A 21,368-nucleotide genomic window follows, 5' to 3' on the forward strand; every position below is an offset into this window, starting at 1 on the left:
TGTTTCTCTGTGAATCAAATTTTTAATTTCCCAGTAAAAGAAATTTCAGAAAATAATTGTTAATACAATACTGCAAGTCCTTGTGATGGCCTACTCTGGTCCTGCTATTTAATGATAGGCAAATATTCTCCTACAAAAACTTGATAAATATATTCAATCCAGCCGAGTACTGAATTTGGAGAACTGAATCATATGGTTTCCATTTTTAAATTCTTCTTCACCACATCTATGCCCTAGTGTAGAAGGAGACATTGCCGAGAACATTTTGTCCGTACTATGTTTTCTGTTGTTGGAAGACATACTGTTCTTAGAGAAACTCTTTGGATTCACTTAGTTGCTTTATGGCCATCATGAACCTAAAGATTTGCTATCAGAACTTAATAACAACCTAGCATCAAAAGTTGGGCCAATAAGTTTTAGTGCATCATTAAACATATAAAAGTCACAGTGATATTTTTCTTCCTTTTGCACAGTTAATGGGTATGCATAATCCATCTTAGTATAAGTTGTGTTTTGAAATTGATATAAATTCGGCTAATTTGCTTGGGTTAGCAAAAACTCCTATACCAGCTTGAGAAACTCAAGCACTGGGTTAATCAGCTCTGCCAAATGTGGCTTGTTTCAGACACTGGATCATATTTTTCATTATGTGCAAAACAGGACTTCCTTGTGAACCTAAATTAAAGTTAGAGCACTGCTTTGATGAGATTCTATCAAACAGTTATGTGGATTTCACACAAAGCTAGTTCCTTTCTTTCTTATTAATTGTCCCTTTGACTCTCTGGTACTTCAGGAAGAAAGATGGTATTTTCAAAACATGCAAATATCCAAGTAGTCCCCATTTATGTTTTTAAATGCTATTATTATTGTTATATTTTACAGCTATTATTTCACTGGAGATAAATAATACCTCAAAATAAATTAGAATGTATTATTATGGAAGCTAACTACTGTTTTGATTGTCTTTACAAAATTACTAAGATTACATTTTGTCTCATTAATGCGAGACTATTTTTGAGTTAGGATCTGTACACACAAAAAAAGCGCCAACCCAAATCCCACAGATCTTTGGCTCTACTGACAATTCAGTAATCTTATATACTGCTGTAAATGCTTTACAAGATCAAACAAGCTTTCTTCAAAACCTCTCCACCTTTAATTCTTCATTTAAGTTTGGGGTATTTTTGCTTACAATTAGAATCAGTGTATAAAAGCATATATCATCAGCATTACTGATGAAGCATCAATACTAGTACAAACTGATATTACTTCAGTTACAATCAATCTTTTCTTCAGGCTCAGCAAGTTACAATTCCAGATTTCACCAAGAACCGAGAGTAGCAAAAACACACACAAAATCAGATAAAATATCAGCTCCTACAGTCATCAGTCCTTAGGAGAGCAGATGCTCAGCATAAATGATATACACAATTTGGTGAAGTGTGAACAAATGTCTTCTTGGTTTCCTAGACAGTAATAATTTTAACAGATAAAAAAAGCAGTATTTCATAAATACAGATTTGGCTTATAGTGTACAGGCTCTACACAAATGTAACTACTCAACAGCTAAAAAGAACCAGGAATTGAGAGTACATAGGAAAGTGACACACAGGAAGATTTTTGAGATTATTACTTTTCAGCTATCCGTTTTGTTTTTCTCAAAAGTAGTTATTTCCTGGTTTAGCTGAGGATGAGCTGTGGGGATAGGGAAGAAATGTTTTTAGAATCAGGAAATGTTTGCTTCCTCAGGCTCTGTGGAGATGTAAATAATCTCTGTCAATTCCCTAGAAGCTGGCTCAAAGTCAAGGGGAAAAAGTCCTATTAGCATCCTACAGCTATCTTCATGACATTTTGCAAAGGCTTTTCAATTAGTATGCTCTTTTTCACACAACAAATTGATTATCTTAAAGACACGACCCACTGTACAGTGCCCTGTCATCTAGCACAACTGAGGTAAATTGTTTTTTTTAGTATCTCTGGGCATTTAATTGTTTAAGACATATTACAGCTGACACTAAAACAGCATTCCTAATGTGGCTTTACTAAACCAACATACTTCCAACAGTTCCCAGCAGAGGTGTTTTCTCCATCAATCTTAAATCAACACATACGGCACGTTTATTTTGTGTTACTTTATAAGGTTTGGAATGTTGCAATATGTGAAAAAAGCAGTTATTCTTTAGTACTAGGATGACACAATCCTGAAGAAGGAAAATAAAAATAAAAGGCTCTCATATTCTTCCCTGGCAGGCCATGAGAAGAATTCAACTGATGCTACCTTGAGAAAAAAAAAATAAAAATGAGAGATTTTAAAAACCTAAGTAGAAAATCTTTACCTTAGGGTTTACTTTTGGGGGTATTTGTTAATTTAAAAAAAAAAAAAGAAAAAAAAAAGAAAAAAAAAGAAAAAAAAAAGGGCAAATTTTGAAGGGTGAACCTATAACTTCTATTCTAGGCTCTGACAAGTTATTGGGCATCTGAGGCCTCAGTTGTTCCACTGAGGACATGAATACAGATATTGGCAGAACTATGATTAACCATCACCCACTCTTCGGGGTGATGGTTTTTATTTTCAAAGCCCTGAATCTTGGTCTATCCTTGTTCAGTTGCTACACGATTTCCATTTAATCTTTCATAGGCTAGCAAGATGATAATGCTCAACTTAATGGCAGGGAAAGACCAAAGCAACAGCTCCAGATACTGAAAAAGCAGAAAGCAACAGTAGCAGAAGTGGCAGAGCCAACCTCTTGCCCTGCACCCGAGATTATCTTTCATATTTCATAGATATCTAAAGTTTCTCATCATCCTGATGATTCTTTTAAAAGCCAGGATACTAGCATGCTGGTCCTAAATTTGTTGATTACATATCTGTTTTCACTGCAAAGACACAAGATGTCACATGCTGTGAAGAAAAAAATGGAATTTCAAGCAACAAACAGAGAAAAATGATCCCATTCAGTGTTTCAAGCAGCCACTGTCCCTGCAGTAACCCAATCTAACTTCTGACAAGCTGAGGTGATTTAGCATAATCTCTGAACCATCTGCTAGGCTATCTATCAGTTCAGTAGCCTTGTTACTTTACAGTTTATAGGTTAAGCAGGATAAATAACCTATCAGAAACAAACGGATTTGCCTCTTTGACACACTTGGAAGTGCAAGCATTGTCTAAGCAACTATAGTTTCCTTTTTTCTAAACTGAAGAAAACAAAAATCACAGTGAAGAAATAACCAAAGTGTCTTTTCTTTTACAAAAGGAATTTATGTTTATCATAATCTTTAGCATTTATGAAATAGTTCAGCAGAGCTAAGTAATACTTTATAACTTCTTTTTTGCCTATATGTTTAGGAGATTTTTCTGTTTACCCATCTAAAAACTTGTATGTGAGGTATTAGAAAAGGTGTGAAGTCTGGAGGGGTGCATTCTGTTTTTAAACACCTGTTTGCAAGAACACCATGCTGGTCAACATTAAAAGAGCTGTTTCCTGCCAACATTCTACTGAGTTTAAGGACCAACATTAGTGAAAGACTACTTCATGTTTTTCTTATAAAATTATGTGGCATTGCTCTTGGAAAAAATATTTTACAGTTGGATTGGATATGAAGTGCTGTGCATAAATTAGATTGAATGGCTCAGAAATTGACTTGCTGCTATTCTACTTCTAGTACAGTATAGTGTAATTTATATGAAGTACTAACACTGAAATCGTAACAGGAAGTTTTACCTAAGACACTAAACTAAAGATAATTCATATGATCATTCAGTATACAGTTTAGCAGAGCAAACTATGGAGCAGCCTTACTTTGCAAAGAGACAATTTAAAAAATATTTTAAATTTTTGGCTAACCCAATTTTTAGTACTACATTCATTTTTACTCAAAAAAAACAAACAACAACAAACAAAGAAAGGACAATCTAAAGTTTCTTCAGGAATTTGCCTGAGCATCTACTGCAAGTCTGTTCAGGTATACAGGAAGGGTTTGCAGTTTCCTACAGCTACAAGATGAAAGAACAAAGTCACGTTAGTTTAAGAAAGCAAATGGTCTCACCTTTTGTTCTATTATCCTAACACTACAGAATTGACACAAATTATGCCTGGGCTAAGAGTAAAGCCCTGGAAAAACTGGCATTTTACACACAACTGAAAGTGAAAACTAAAGCAATATTCTTTGAAAATAAGTTTTCATAGATCCTGTTGCCAGAACGAATATAAAAAAATATGAGAGCACAGTTTCATACAGCCATGAAAGATACAGGAATTTTTTGTAAATCATATTTCATGTGCAAGCAAAATAATGAAGTTTTGAACAGGTTCAAATTACAAGTCTGGAATATTATTTCTACAGCCTAGCAATTTCATTTATCCTTTTACTCATACTGAGAAATGATCACTATTCAAGACAATTATTTGAAAAATTAAACCAGATTAATGCTAATATGTATTTATAAGCCAAGCTCATGGCAGGTCTGCAAACGTGCATGTATTGATTTACCACTGCTAGCTGTTTTAATCTGAAAGCAAGGCAGTATTTCTACACCCAACCATAAATCTTGGCAAATTTCAGCCTCACCAATTTTGCAGAGCCTACACTTACAGCCTGGAAAAATAAAACTATGAAGACATGAGAGCAACATTCTTGTTTTTCATCATTTATAAGTCCTTTCTCTTCCCTGTGCTAAACAATACACATCAGCTTGGGAGCATAAATTAGTCTCTCCACCTGAAGATCTTTTCTTTTTCTATTCCTCCTCCTCCATCCAAGGAAGCCAAACTCAGTCATTGCCAGCGTATTATGTACTGTCCTGTATTTTGGCTTTTCCCAAGCCCATTTCTTTTTCTTGTGGGAGGGAATTAAGGACATGGCAAAGGGAAAATAATATTATTTATCAACACTTCCCAATACTTTTTTCCCCCTGTTTTACCCAGAACAGTATAAACCAAAAGGTGTTATTCTGGATACAATCCTAGCTAGCAAGAGTCTGCCTCCTAGGTGGATACATAGACAGACATCCATTAATGCCACAAGCCTGTATACTTACAGATCACCACTCCAATTTATTCTTGCCTAATAATTTCACTTCTAGTGAAGGTTGCTAACCAACTCTTTTATCCTCAGTTTAAATAAACAACACCCTGAATAACATGTTGACAAAGTCTTGAAAACAATGAGATTGGAAATTGCCAAAGTAAGACAATACTTTCACCACATCCCATTTCTTACGCCCTGACTCATCTGTCAATTCTGAACTACAAAAAACTGTCACACATATTGTGTAAATTATATGTATATAAGTACATACATATACATGCACACACACACACAAACAATTATATCATGCTTTTTCTCACATTTATCTTGTATGAAAGATTTTTTGCCTTGGAATAATGCCTGTCATTGATAACTTTCTTAAAATCTGTCCGTGTATTTTGTATGTTTTCCTTCTGTTTTTGTAATACTAAGACAACATAAAGGTAACAGGATGAATCCAAAACCTGACCTGCTGGGTTAAAATACCTTCTATACAAATATATCTATTTGTTCTTCCTCACATCTTGCACTAATTTAACACTCAATTGTGCAAAGTGCTGACTGCCCCTTTCTGTCTGGAGGAGAGAAGAGGAAAAAAACCAATACATTCAAGCAACTTCCACTCTCTCTGAACTGCATTTTAACCGTGTTTCCTTTATGAAGTACTCATAGTAACATCCTGCTTTCAATAGCTATTCTAGACTGGAGTTAACACCTAATTACGAAGAAGCTGTACAACTGATATTAGAGTCTGATCTCCTTTAATTTCTGGTAACTGAAAGTCAATCATACTACAACAGCACTAAATGGACAAATTATTCAAAATCACTACTAAACCTTCCAGAGGCCTTGCCCCCTTAATAGCACAGCACGTAGACTTCATCCCTATTTGAATCTGCATCTCTAGTCTCAAGTCCCAGCTGTGCTGAATAGCAAATGTCTCCATTTCAACAGGGAAAATGGTTGTATTAAAGTAGTTCTCTCCAGGGGTCAAAACACTTCAGAAGGGCATTTAAGTGGCTGTATATTATTGAGCAGAAACATCAGCTCGCATATTATTGATTATAACTGCGTGGCTGTTGAGAAGATGTCTATAGCAGCTTTAAGTGCTGAGATAGGACAGAGGAGTGTTATGTATTAAAAAAAAAAAAAAACACAACAAAACAAACCTATCCATCTGTTGCAAATTTTTAGATACATGAGCAATCACGAGCTGTAACACAAAATCTAAAATGTAACCTTTGTGACTGATAAATCAGGGTCATATTCAGTGATACTTCCTCGGTTTCACACTGCTTAGGATAGACAGTTTTCTCAATATTGATTGAAGCAAGCAGGAGGCAGAGTTTGATTTCTGCAGTTTTGCAAAAAAGAATGAAATAGATCTTTAGCTGTAAATTTGCTTTTGGTAGCTTAAATATACCATTTTCTTTAAGAGCACCATTGACCTGTTCAGATTTCCTCATTGTAACAGCTAACCAAGTATGACTGAAGTCTTCTGGAACCACCACACATTCAGCCTGCTCTTAGCCTGAGCTGCAGCCAGGCCTGCAGTCACCACACACTGCCCACTACCAGACTGAGACATCAAACACACCCCAGGTGGCTGAAATAACATGGTGCCCCCAGACTCTCATTTCCAGTGTACATTTTGTATAACAACCATGTTAATCTGTCCTTCCGTGGCAGCATTTAAGTGTCCCATACTGCGTTCTGGCTGATGTGCCTAACAAATCAGTTTGATCAATGGGCTTCACACAGACAAGGGAGGTTAATCCTGGCCTTGCAGGGAAAACCCAACCCATGAGCATCTGTGCAAAGGGGTGATTCAAGACTGGGCTAACTAGGCTCAAAGAAAATTGGGATCCTCCAGCTGGCTGTATCAACTACAAGCTTGGGTGGCACCTACATTAAGCAGAGTAAAGACAGATTCAAAGCTTCTTAAAAGGAGCAGCCCATGGGGGTTTCACAAACTCAGCGCACCAGCAGCCACAGAAGGAACTATTCAAAACACACATTCTGATACAGTGCCAAGAAAAAACAACAAATCACTGCATGACAGCAAAGCTGACAGGAAAACCTAAAGTTACTGAAGTTAGTTCTGTATCACAAATGCCTTTCTTGAGCAGATACTTAGCAAATATGCTAAGAAGGGAATTTGTATTGCACAGTCACCGTGTTTCTGGGCTTTACAGACTTCACTTTTGGGTATTTAGAGGCGAGGATAACTATTTGCCTGCAAGATAACTATTTGCCTGCAAGAAGGCAGCAGAACAAACTTTTATCTAAAAGTGATAAAGTACTATATCTAAGAACCTGAAACTTCTACTTAAAGATGAATCTCAATGCCCATGCTTCAGATCCTAAAACACTTCATTTACTAAATTTCCAATCAGTTTATCTAAACAAGATCCTTAATCAAATCCCAATAGAAATCTGAAAACATTTATAAACAAAAGCACTCAGAAACAGGAAAATTAAATAGATACATCTACTTCACAGAAAATTACTAAGAATCCAAAAGTGTAATGGCTATATCCAATGTCAGAAAGCTACTCATTAGTAAAGAGTTAAGCACTATCTAGGTCACTCTACAGTCTTTCCTGCACATCCTCAGCTCACTGCGTATCGGAAATGCTGTGTGGGAAGGCCAGGGAACTAAACTCACAGACCAAGTATGACTCAGACTGCAGTAATTTACTGATACTTTTATTTTTTCTCTTAAATCATCCTTGGGATTAAAAGAATCCACACCCTCCACATGAAACCAAATCACAATGAAAGGAACAAACCACAAATTCACAGATCTTTGAGTTAACAAAAAGTATCTAGCAGCAAATCAATTATTAATTGTAAAGGACTGAGACCTTTCCTATAATACAGTATATGATCAGAACAGCAGAAAGTGAAAAATCTGAGCCTCAGTCAGATGTTCTTCTGAAAGCTCTAGTGAGAATGATCTCAGCAACAAGAATGTCAGAGACATTTGCCAGAAAAATAAAGGATTGTTGTCACAGCCAAATTCTGACCTCTACCACTAGAGGAAAGCAACTTGAGAGAAATAGCCTCACATTCCCTCCACCACGGCAGAAGCTGAGCTCAAGAGTTGCCAAATATCTTTGGCACAAGCATGAGCAGAAGACAACTATAAGATCCTGAAGAAGGCAGAGCACCAGTCACCCAGGTCCAAAACCAAATCAAGTTAAGTCCCTGAAGAACAATTAAAACTGCTGCAAATTCTGTCCCACTGAAGAAAGCAGAAGTTTGGAAAGGAAACTAACGAGCACAAGAAAATGTTGCCCTCAGAAATATTCCTTCCTGACTACAAAATAAAATTATAAAAATTTATTCTGTCCTCTGCACTTCAAGCTGCCTCCCTCCACTTCGCTTAAGGAAAGGACAAAAAAAGGCATATTAACTAAACAAAAAAAGAGCAAAGCAAACATTTTCTAACAGCACTAAAATATCTTCTAACACAGGAACTGGTAAATTTTCATCCAGAAAAACAGAAACTACTTTCCTCTTTTTCATGGCAACAATGTAACTAGTTTTGTTGGGGCAATATAAACAGCAGTGGATCCTTTCTTCAGAAGGATTTTTATTAGTATATTGTGCAGTACATGGCAAGCCACTTACAAAGAATTGAGCATCTAGCTTTCCAGCTAGATATTTAGAGGTAATTTGCTCAGTTTCTAATTAAATAATCTATTTTTTTTAATCTTCTGAGATAAAGAAACCATCCACTTTCCTACATCCATGATACACACACCACTAGGATGATTGGTCAGTAACCAGTTACCTTTTCAAGTGAAGTCTTGTTGCTGCTCACCTTTCAGCTACAACCATGGAGGAGTCCAAATCCCTAATCTCCCCAGATAAAGTGAGGCATTTGGAGCCAAGTGAGTTCAAGGGGAGGGCTGTATTTTGTGATTACAGACAGTGTCATTTGATCAATGAATTGTAAGAAACAAAATGGTAACATCTTCAATAGAAAAGACCAAAAGAGTCACCACAAATAAAGCAGCAGTCCTGTGTTCCATACTGATTAAAAGCAACAAAGAGTTGGGACATCTCACACTAGATCAGGCTGCACAAAGCCTCATCCAACCTGGCCTGGAAACTTAAGAGGAAAAAAAAAAATCATTCCTGTTTTTAAAAAACAGATCAGACTCAAACTTTTCTTACCCTAGCTATCCACCCATGAACATCTTAACAACTTGGGTCTTTCTGCAATGAAACCTACCTACTTTTTGCACCTTATCAATTTTGCCCAATTCAGTTGTCCAAAACAGTGAGCCTGTGCTCCTCAGAGTACCATCACAATCTCAGTTCAAGTATTAAATGGGAAACAGCTGATAAGTGACAGTCACAGCTGTCCCCTCTTCCTGAGAGGGCACTCTTTTCAAAATCTTTCATGACATTTGCAAAACTGCATAATTCAGATTGAGTGTCATAGACTTCAAAGAGAATTAACAAACATTTAACTGAATAAGCAATTAATAAAACGGGTGGAAAGAACTTGAGTACTTCTCATGAAACAAAGTAACATGCAATTCACTTGGGAAGAACAGAAGACTGGGACAGATTACTGTGTATTTTTATAATGTCATAGCTCTGCATATTTGGTACATGTTCAAAAATAATCTATCCTAATTCACATAATAAAGAGTACATTCATGCTGAGATCTCAGTATGATGATGGGTTGTTTCCAGGAGCGGTCCTGGCTAATGGTCTTTCAACTACTAGTATTGTACCTCTCTACTGCAACATGAAAGCTTTGTAAACTGCCACTGAGAAAATGAAACGTGGAGCAATACTTTCTCCCTCAGTATTTGAGATCTTCAAAATATAGCAAATAAGACTTCTGGCAACAAATAAAAAAGCCTTGACAATAAAGTTCAGACAAAGCCTGCCACACAACAAAAACAAGTATGGGAAATGTAGGGGGTTGAACACTAGATATCTGGAGAGAAGGAAAAAAAAAAAGAGCAGATGATTTACAAACATCCCTTTTCAGATCACACTTCTACTAACAGCAATGTGGGGAAGGAAACGCACACTGCTCTGTCAGCTCCACTGAGTACTCCACCAACCTGACACCCTGAGGCTTTGAAGGGGAAGTCTCCTTTCTCTCTGTCAAATGGCTTCTCCAGAACCCAGTCAAGACAATCAGACCTAACATGGGAGATTTCTCCCTAGAGGTACTGCACAGCTACAGGTTGAAAAGAAAAAGGAAGAACACCAGAAGAAACAACAGGGGACTGTGGAGTTTATGTGTCACCATGCAATTATGTAGCTGAAAAGCTCAGCCCTCACTATCAAACAAATCCTAAGTCCACCCTATGGAGCACTAGGTGGTTTTGTACCCTGATTCTGGCAACAGGAGCTGAGGGTTCCTGCTGGTGCGCCAGGCTTTCTGGGATCAGACCTTTGAGAGCACACTGCAAATAAACAACAGTCAAGTTTGCCATCATCTCAGGGGCACAAGTAAGCATTTCTGTTTTACACCAAAGCTTGTCAGTGACTGTATCTACGGGAAAGAGCAGCAATAGGGTTTGAAATATTGATGATGTGTAAAGCCTAAGTCCACAATGTTGTCCTATGCAAAAATACAGACCCATAAAGATAGTATGTAAAACTACACAACTGCACAGAATAGAGAAAACAAACATTTAAAAAGAAAGCACATTTTCAGCTAACATATTCCCATCAAGATGGCCAAATTTTAAATTAATTAAAAGCAATTATTAATACCCAAAAAATTAGGTGAAGCTACACAACAATGTTTCTCTTGGTGGACTTCTCTTGTGGCAGCAAAGCAATAGATGACAAGTTTTCCTATTTTAGGAAAATAAGAGATTAAAGTAAGAGAATAAATGGAAATGGAAGAGGCAAGATTGGAGTACAAACCAGAACATATTTCTTGCACCAAAATTGATTCTGTTAACGTTTAACTCAACTCTCACAAGTTACTTCAAGTGGAATATTTGTACTAGTAACTGTGTCAAAACAGACCCTGAAGCAAAGTCTTTTTGTGTTTTCATTGGTGTTCTTTGCTCTATGTCCAAGTACCATAACATTACCAACATTCAAAATAAAACAACTTTTTTTTCCAAGGTACTGAACATGTATATGCAAAGATTAGGCATTTAAATGATGAAATGTTAATTCTTTTCTCAGCAGCCCTTTAGAAATTTAATATTCTACAACAGAATTTAGTTTTCTTCTAACACAAGGGACAATTTTGGCATCATGGAACCACTAAAAAGCACAATTAGCACTTTTGAACATTTTCAGTAGTCCACTGAAATTAAACAATCCCCTTGAAAATGTTCTTGAATTACTGGTTATTCTGATGAACGACTGTGCTGCTATCACCTCCCATCTGAGTTGGGCCCCTGCCACCAGGGAAGCTCTGGACCAGGCCCCTGATCAAAGGCATTCCACCAGCTGCCACGGGACATTTCTTTCCTGCGGCTCTGTGACAGGGAAGAAGGGCTGCATCTCCCTACAACAAATACCGGTGAACTTGCAAACACAGATTTCACAGGCACCATGGTACCAAATCAACGTCTTGTTTTCCAACAAGAGATCTTCAACAGGGATAACTTTAACCAATCTGTTTTCCTAGTGCTTCTTTTACAAGCAGCTGTGGCTGAAACATTCCTTCCATTCTCCTCTCCTCCCTCGCCTCCACTTCCTAGAGGAAATTCCATGGGATCACATCTCCTCCGGCCCCACACTACAACAAAACTCTCGTCTCCAGGGGGGAGATGGAGCTTGTGCAATCGCTGGGTCCCTGCATCTGGGAGGACAGAGTTCCTCAGTGCATTTGGATTCAGACTGCTTATTTTTAACAGGGTGTGCCGAGGAAAACTGCTGATAAGCGCTAGGCTAAATGAAATACTGTGTCTGAAGAACTTCAGTCTTTGCTAATTCACAAAGTGGAAAGAGAGAATTAAAACTGCATTTGTTTTAAATTCAAGGCATCTCAATAGACTGACTGCATCTAGAGGACAGGACTCTAGAAGGCAGCTTTTTTTTTTTTTGCCTTTTTTTTTTTTTAACTTTTTTTCCCCAGTTACAATTTTCACAAAAACACATACAGGTCCCTAACAACATTCTACAAGAAGGCATTATTGTACAAAAGAACCCCAAACCGACCCTGGAATTCCTCAGAGAGAATTTCAGCATGGATTTCATTTGATCATGAACGTAAAGCTACCCAAATTTTATTTCTGTCTAATGAAAGTGCAAGTACTGAGGGGAAGAGAGTCTTTGTTCACATCATGCCAGGATAGGCACTTCATAACATGACTGCTGAAAGCAGTTAGTGAAAAAGGAAATGACTATTTAAACCAAGCATCACATCTCCAGGCCAATCAGAATTCCCAGGGCACACCACGCAAATGCCTCACCACTGACTGCGGAAGTCAAGCCCTAACAAAAAGAAGCATTTCGGTCTCCATGGCAGGCCTACATCTCTGCAGTGCATCTGGCAAAAGGGACATACAAAACTTAATACTGTTTCTTCTCAGCTGTAGAAACAGGATACTTACTTTTGACAGCAACCTCTTAAAAGATCATCAGCTAAGACAGAAGCTAGCAGAGCCGGTTTACACACCATACTGGCATGCAGGAGCAACTTCTCCTCCGGCACTTTGTCTAGCTGAGAAACTGGGTGCATCAACTGGGCAGGACACCAGTGAGATTATCTAAATCCTGGTCCTGAAGTTACTGCAAGTGTTTTCTCTGCAGTGCTGCACTGTACTCCACACCACGTACCTGCACGGGCAACACAGCACTGGCAAAATCAGATATTGCATCTAGGGGACACACCTTCACTATTCTTCATGTTACGTTTGCTCTAAAGAGCAAAACCAAATGGAAAAGTGCAGTCAAGGGAGAGCTACTGCAGATTACATGTAACCGAACTCATCCCACAGTCCCTGAAGAAGGAATAAAGAAAAACACAACACTGGTCCAGTACAACATAGACCCGAAAATTACAAATCACATACTGTTCTTCTCCTACAACCAAATGGTATTATCTAAATCTGGTGTTATTTATTCAGAGAGGTATACAATAATGTTATTTTTAAAAATGCATACATAAACCTCTAAAAGAACTAATTTGTAAAGGATTTCTTCCCATCCCAAAAAAGTAAGAACAATAGATAGGTTCCTGCTCCAATATAATTAGTATTAATACTGATCTCAAAGGGAACAGTTTCAGAGACACTGATGTATCTTACTTAATTATATGACATGAACTCATATTCCACATAATTATGAATGTAATATTTCACTGCAGCTGACAAACTGTGAAAGAAAAACGGAGAATAACAGAGAAAGGACTGTATTCTATAAAGAAAAGTACTTGAAAAAATTGGAGAAGTTAGCTTCGAAATCTTCCATCCCCCTTTCTATCCACCACACCTTCTAAGGGGATATTAGCATGCTACAGACATTACATTGGACTGAACTAAGGAGCAGTGAACTGCCCAGACCATTCTCCCAAAGATTAAAATGCAAAAGATAGTCAGACTATTTCCTGGCATCTCCTTTTTCTAGTGAAATACGCTGAGTTAAATTAGCAGATTTCTTGCTTTTAAGTGACGGTAGCAATGACAGTTCCCTGCTACAGTAAATGTTTGAGCTCCAGCTCACCACTCCTCAGTCCCAAGTGGGCTTGAAGGAGATGGGAAATGGCAGCACAGGGAGAGGTCACAATTGCACAGCAAGCAAAGAACATGAAAATATTAATAAGCTAATGGATGTCACGCGACTTAATGAATTTATTTTTTAATTAATGGAAGGTAATTGAAAACTTTGGGGTGCTCTTGCCTCAAAACATGGAAGCACTGGAGTATAAACATTAAAAATAAAAGTTCCCATGCTGTGGAAACAAAGCTGTATATCTGGCTCAAATGTTTTAAAATTGCCATTAGCCTACCATCCGTTTTATCTGTGTCTGTGCTCATGGTGCTGGATATTTAGGAAGGAATCCTCAAAACACTCCCTCAACAAGATATGTGATTTCCGAATGAACACAAGAAAAAGCAGCCGCTCAAAGGTTCTGGTTTTGTGTTGTGACCATCCTGGTGTACAACAATGATCCGTCATGGTAATTACATCACTAACTTTGTTACCTTAAACCAGCTGCTTTCCTAATTGTAATCCATTAAAAAGCCACATTATAACCATACAGCAATAATTTAAGGGGGAAAGCTAAAATGAAACTGTGCAGAGCAAAACCAGATTTTAAAAATATCACACAGACTACAGCTTGATACATGCAGCAAGGTACAAGCAAACAGCCTGGCAGGGAGCACCCCTAAGTGGGGCTGGCATGATGACTAATGCTGAGCTGAATGTGGGAGACCTAGGTTAAGCCTCAAAGCTTGAAATCTCACCCTAGGCCTGGGGATTGTCAGGAGGATGAAGGGTCTGTTGCATCATTCTCATTTAATGATACAAACACCACAAAAGGAAGTTTCTGAAGAAATTCAGCATTACAGAGATGCCATGCTGCAGGCTAGCAAGTAAATCATGAGCAAGATCGTGGAAAACACAGGGCTTTGGAACCGTGTGGCTTGGGGATAAAGGTCATCCACAGCCAAGCACAGCGCTTAGCGACAGTCTGGAAAGCATCTAGAAAACATGTCAAAGCATGTTACAAACTCCTGGCTGAATCTCCCAAGACCAAATCACTCAAGTCCCTAATCACATAAGCAGTCTCGACAATTTCAGTGAATAACTGGAACGGATTTAATCTTGCATCTTCAGATCCAGATACAAAATAAGCTACAAGAAATGACGGCCTAAGAGTCACCAAACGAGAAAGTAACAATTAAAACCTAAATAATGTATTTGTAAACCCAACACAACAGCTGAAGGAGGCCCATCAAGCAAGCATTGATAGCCACACCAGAGGAATGGAGTACAGTTAGGCATGGCTGAGGCTACCACTGCTCCAGCATGCCTGTAAAACCAGCACTTCATGGCACAGGTTTGCTCGGTACAGCAGATCCCATGCAATGGCACTGCATGGTTTGTGAGAAGAAACTGCCCAGTGGAATCAGGCAGCTTCCTGCAGGCTTCCCCAAACCATGCTTGTTGGCTCCTTACTCTAACTTCTCCTCTCCTCTGCTCTTGTCCTTCCATTTAGCTGGTCACTCTTCCCTAGCCTCCCACAGAAAAGATCATATCTGCAGGCCACTGCATCGACTGCTTTGCCTACCCTTTATATACCTCATGGAAAGCTCTTATGGCCAGGACTGACTCACATGGTGACCCCCCCAGCACTCCAGGCTCTGGTGCTGGGTTGGCTGTTACGACAGTCTTGCAACAAACATAATACCCACCTTAGTCTTTTCCACATTTCTGCCTCTGGCACAACTGATATGAAGAAATTTGTTTTCCCAATGCAGAACTGGAGCAGCAGGCTCCAGTTTAAATTAACTATTCAGAAACGTGGCAGCTTCATTTCCCACACAAAAGCAAATAATATTGTCTGATAACAGCTATGCTCCCAGGTAAGCCTTCACAACAAAATTATAATGCACTCTTTTCATCTTGGAAAAGAGGATAAAGCTTCTCCTAATAGAGCCCTAGAAAGAACCAAGCAGATGAAGGTGGAGGGCAGATTTGTAGAGATGTACACTGGCAAACTGCACTCCTGCCAGGAAAGCACTTTTTCAGAAAACTGGTGAACACTTCCTGTGTTTGTAAATAGTGCCCAGCTGTGCTAGAACAGGAAAGCAAGCCCAAAGTTTCTGTAATGTGATAACAGGTTTCTCTCGTGATTCACCAAAAAGAATTAATCTAAATAAAAACATGGCCAAAATTAGCACTGCTAGTTGTCATAAGCATGGCATTTTTCAGCCATTCTTTACTCCACCTACAGGTGTTTTTCTGTCTTGTCTGACAACAGCCAAAAAATATAAAACAAAGTCAGTCACTGTTTTCTGCACATCCACTGAAAACTGCTTATTGCCAGCCAGCAAGAGCATTTCTGCAATATGCAGTGCAGCCTTTCCTTCCATTCTTAGTACCAAGGAGTCTTAAAACAGCAAGATACACTCTATATGGGTAAAAAGGAGTTCAAATCACTTTAAAACCTCCCAGTAAGATCTTCAGCATTTTGAAAGAGCTAACAAAAATATTTCAGAGACCTGGATTAAACAGGAGTTTCTTCACTGACTTCTATGTGTCCATGATTTTATTCTCCATTTATTTTGTATTTCCTCAATTTGAACAATGAACATGGCAGGTTCACTTGCAAGAGTGTCTTACCTTCTGTGTCCTAGAAGTTCAGGCATATTTGTAGGAAGGAAAAATTTTGCATCCGAAATTTTCCATAGTCTATAAAAGTGAATTACTGAGCTTCTGTGAACAAGGAGAGTGCTGTCATTTCTATCTTATTGCATCATCAAATTAGTTGCTAAGGGGCTACGCTGGCAGAGAAACTCAAGGCTCTTAATAGATTACCCAGATTTCTGAAAGATTTTCCAAGCCTAACATTTCTGGACATCTTCACTTTGTTCCTCAGCAGAAATGGAGAAATTTGAGAGAGGGCCTCCTTTCCTCTCAAGTAAGATGTCTAGGAGAGATACATCTCACAGGAAGAAATACCACAGTCTTCCAAGTCTGTAAATTCACTTCAAAACTTATTTAATAACTTAATGGCTGCAGTTCTTGCCTTTTCTTCATTTGCAAAATTCATGCTGATCTAACTACAGTTACATATTGAACAGCAACAACAAAATTAGAATCTTTGGACATCCAAGAGGAAAAGGACCAGTACTGAACATATTTTTTCTAGAATGTTCATGCACTGATGATATCTGAGACTGTGCAAAGCAAGATGTCTTCTGAAAGAGATTAAGGAGCTATAGTAACCACTGCACAAATAGCAGTTACTGGGCGGCTCCAGTGCAAAATAACTTCACAACTCTGTCCTAACGTAACGTGAGTGCACAGGCCAAGGTTTCTTCATAATTTCAAAAGACAAAAATGAGAGGGAAAAATCCACTTCTATAAAAACATGCATTTATAACTAAAATTCAAGTGACAAGAGGTCCATGCCACATGGGAAGCTATAAAACATTTATCAATTAATCATTTCACAGATTGATAAATTGTTCCCTTTTCTGTAAAATACATGGATTTGATTTGCAGTTGAGAAAATGATCAAATGGAAAAATATTTTCTTTCATGACCTGATAGCAAGTTGTTTTTATTAAAACATTAAAATGATTAATAAATTACCATTAGCTTGGAAGTCTGAGTTTTAAAAAAAGAAAAAAATTCTTATCTATAAATTAGGCATATATTTTACAATATTCAAAACCAAACACACCTCTTGTAAACTGGGATCCAAGACTTTGAGGTTTTCCTAGATATTTTGCTAACTTGTGTTGAGAACTTGAGTTCTAAGGATGTTGAAAAATACTTGCCCATCTGAACATAAAATTACTTTAAGAATCTCAGACAGAAGTGTTAATATACAAATCTTAATCATTCAAGAGATCTGGGTGTATTCTTACATGTAGTATTGAAATGCACTGTGATTTTTAGAAGTAATAAGGGTTTTTAAAATTCATTAAAACATTTAAGAAAAATTATTTTAACACTGTATAAACAAGATAATTGCACAGTCTCTTGACATCTGACCCACATTTGAAAGTAACTAAAAGGCACGTGCTGATGTAAAAAATAAATTTTAAAAACCAAAACAAACAGAAAGCCAAAACCAACCAAAAAACACCAAAAACTCACACAAGCAAAAAATCTCATGTTAACATTGCCCAAAAACCTTCTGCTAAGCCAAGTCTATCTGGTACTCCAGCCACTAACAAGGACTCTTACACTGATCAACTATTTCTAATCCTAATTGTACAGTACTGTACATTCAACATAAATTAGTCTGAAACGAAGAGAAGATTTCAAATGCACAGTGTAACTCACAGTGATGCAGACAAGTCTGTATCAACAGATGACATTAGTAGTGAACAGAGGAGACCCTAAGTTGCAGGTTCCCAATAGCAAGTTCAACATTCAGATGCTAATTTTCATTTATCTGTGAGTTTAAAAGCAACAGGCAGCAGAATGGGTGATCATCATTTTCACTACAGCAATGGGCTGCTTCTCTTCACCACTATATTTAAACTTTCTTTGCTTCTCCAAAGCACCAAACACATTCTTTTCCTTCTGACTGCCACAGAATTTGAAACTTGTCATCATACCACATAATTATTTTTTTGTGAATCTCTTTTTATTCCCTCATAATTCAAACACTGATTTTGTACATATATAGAGCATATATATATTTGCAGTATAACATTGTAATTTATATTTAACCATAGTACTTACGGTTGGCATAATTTTACCAGGTCCTGATCAGTGGTGTTTGGAGGCAGTGCTCTGATGTAAAGGTTTGTTTTACTTAATTGATCCCATCCTGAGTTGCTGCTGCTACTACTGTTGTTATTACTGCTGGTGGTGCTGGGACTAGGAGGAGCCATTGGGTGGGCTGGTACAATGGACTGCTGCAAAGGAAAAAGCACGTTAGAGGACACTAGAGACAGCAAACACAGCATGCACATTATCTCAGTCTCACTAGCCTGTTTACCATTTGGAGCACTGTGTTAAATCTTTACTTAATTACTTATATATTTTAAATAAACTTGCTTCTACACCACTTTTTGGGACAGAATTCATGGGCACTTTCTGATACACCCAATCACTGTCTGAAGCACGCACAACACATGACACCTGCTCAAATTATATGTAACCTCTGCTGAGTATTTAGTCACACATTTTTATCACTCTTCGTTGTGGCATCTGATGTGAAAATGAAATGAGATATTTTTGCTCTATGACTATACCACACGTCAAATGAATTATTGTGGCAGACATTAAGATTATGCTATTCCCTTAATCCAAACTGAAATATACAAATAATTAGTAACCTCTTTTGCATCTCTTCCAGCTTTTACTACTTCGTGCAATACTGCTATCATTTTTCTGAAGACAGAGAGGAAGCACAGACAGCTTAAGAACCAAACTAAATTAATTGTGCACCTAGGCAGGATTTTCATACTGCCACTGATTTCAGTATTTGTGACTTATTCCAAGAGTATCAAGAAAAAGATTGTGTGTAATGGCAAAAAACTAAATATTCAAAAGGAGTTCATCACATAAGCACTTCTACATAGCCTTCAAAGTATTTGCTATTGTTCTTAAAATAAGACTCTGATGTAATGTAAAAAATTCCAAAAGAGAATCTGCAGCAGAGCTGTCTTAATCATTTGCATTAACAGCAGTATAGCAAGACACAATACAGAAGGTATTACACCAGGTCTGTGGTGTTGTTAAGAGAAGAATACTTTAATGAATATACTAGAGACCTAAAGTTGCCAGTTAAAGTCTTATGACTACAAGGGTTTCACTGACATAAAAATTTCACTGCATGCAGCCCCTTTCCTACAAGAGGCTGAGCCTCCATGGCACCAGAAGCTGGTAGCTAAGAGCTATCCTATGAACTGCAGAAGAAAGGCACAGGAAGGGGGGGGGGGGGGAAAAAAATGGAAGCGGAAAATAAAGTGAGACGTCAGTGTAGACTCACTTGTTCCCACCCTGGTGCCACCCTCTTCTTTGGACTAGTACAAACAGTTGTGTAGCCATAGCCTGAACCAAAAAAATTAACTTCCCTGATCTGGCTCACCACATGTGGTTCTGTGCTACACAAAAGCTTTGGCTGTCACAAGGCTGGGAACAGGAACACATAGGCAGAGAGGAGGGGATTACAGTTCACCTCAAATTTAAAGCATCCATGAATCCACAGCTTTGACACACATGTGAAACTATTTTGGAGATAACCTCAGGAAACTGGAATAAAATTGTGAGTGGGAGAAAAGTACAAAGGTATGCCTTATATCAGATACTACATGATAATTATGTGTTTCTTTTTTGTGTTTCCCTAAGAGAGTTTAGAAATCTTCCAATTTGGCATACTGCAAAGTTTATTATGCAGCAATAATAGCCTGGAAGAATCAAACTGTAACATTCTCTATAAAATCAACATTGATATGTAGAAACATTTTTGTTGCCTAGTTGAATTGAAAATTATATTAAAAAAATTCCTGATAGTTTAAAACTTAAAAATTGAACATCAATGTTTCATCGCTACAGGGGTGGGGGGCTTTTTGTTTGTTTTTAAATAGTTTTTCAGAAATATAAAATATCTTCCAAGAGATTATACTTGAAGTGCTGAACTAGAATTTCTTCCAGACATGATTTAAAATGGCAAAAAGACTAAACCCTCCCTCCAAGTCTGTAATGGAAACACTGACAGATTTTAACTATAGCAGCACAAGTCAGGCTGTCAAGATTGTTCTGTTTCCAGTAATGTCAGACAAGTATTTCTAGGGTTAAAAGCAATGCAGAATGACAGAGCAACTAGTTTCAAAACATTTTAATAACAAACTGAAAAAACTTAGTCTGGCACAGTACTACTCTTCAGAAAGTCTTCAGCAGAGTTCTTAAAGCATACACAGTGATCAAATGGACAACCGTTCCATCCAGGGTTTCTAAACATGCACTTCTCTGGTGCATGTGTGTACAGCTGCCATAAAAGTCAACAGACCTGTACCAGTAATCATCTGAACTGGTCATTACTATTGGAGTCTAAGAGTCTCTATTATATTTTTCAGCATCTTTGGTTTGGTTTTGCTTTTGCTTTTACTTCTGACAAAGTTTTTTCCCCTTAATATCTTCAGTATTCTATGTTACAAAACCTGGAGTTTTATAAAATCTTGTCACCAGCCAGGCAAAGGCAGGAGAGGAATATGAGTGTACAGGAAGCAGGAATCCTAATTCTGCCTTCCTGTAAAACATAAACACACCATTCTGAGAAACTTAAACTTTTATTTAAACATGAAGATGCTCTAGTGCTAGTGGTAACATCCAAGTATGATGAGAACGTAAACGTGATTATAGTTGTTTTTCTAATTTTACAGACAGAAGGTTTTTCCCAGCTTCCACAGAAACTGATACCTTTACCAGCCTTAAAGGCTTTACAAACCACAGACGCTGGGTGCTCTGCAGCTCTCAAACCCTGCAACCCACTGACTCACAGAGAGCCAGTAAAGGGTCAGTGACATCTTACAGCCATAGGACTTAAACACATTTTTTAACATTAAAATTTAATTGTAAAATCTCAATCACTTTTTCTCCTCTGTGCTTCAACAACTTCTTGTAAAAAAAAATAATTAAAAAAAAATTATAGAGGTCCCTTTTTTGTTCAAAGGGGCTCTTCCTTTACAGCTGCAGT

General features: G+C 37.7%; 1 protein-coding gene across 5 annotated transcripts in view; it reads right to left on the bottom strand.

Moving 5' to 3' along the window:
• The window catches only part of RBMS1 (RNA binding motif single stranded interacting protein 1), a 144,630-nt gene that overhangs the window by 45,049 nt on the left and 78,213 nt on the right, over window positions 1-21,368 (bottom strand). For all 5 annotated transcript variants that reach the window (XM_051623118.1, XM_051623119.1, XM_051623120.1 and 2 more), the window contains exon 2: window positions 18,407-18,582. In XM_051623118.1, coding sequence (XP_051479078.1) covers window positions 18,407-18,582 — 176 coding nt within the window. The remainder of the gene's footprint in view (window positions 1-18,406; window positions 18,583-21,368) is intronic.

This window comes from Apus apus, chromosome 6 (assembly GCF_020740795.1).
Source record: "Apus apus isolate bApuApu2 chromosome 6, bApuApu2.pri.cur, whole genome shotgun sequence".
Taxonomy (NCBI): Eukaryota; Metazoa; Chordata; class Aves; order Apodiformes; family Apodidae; genus Apus; species Apus apus.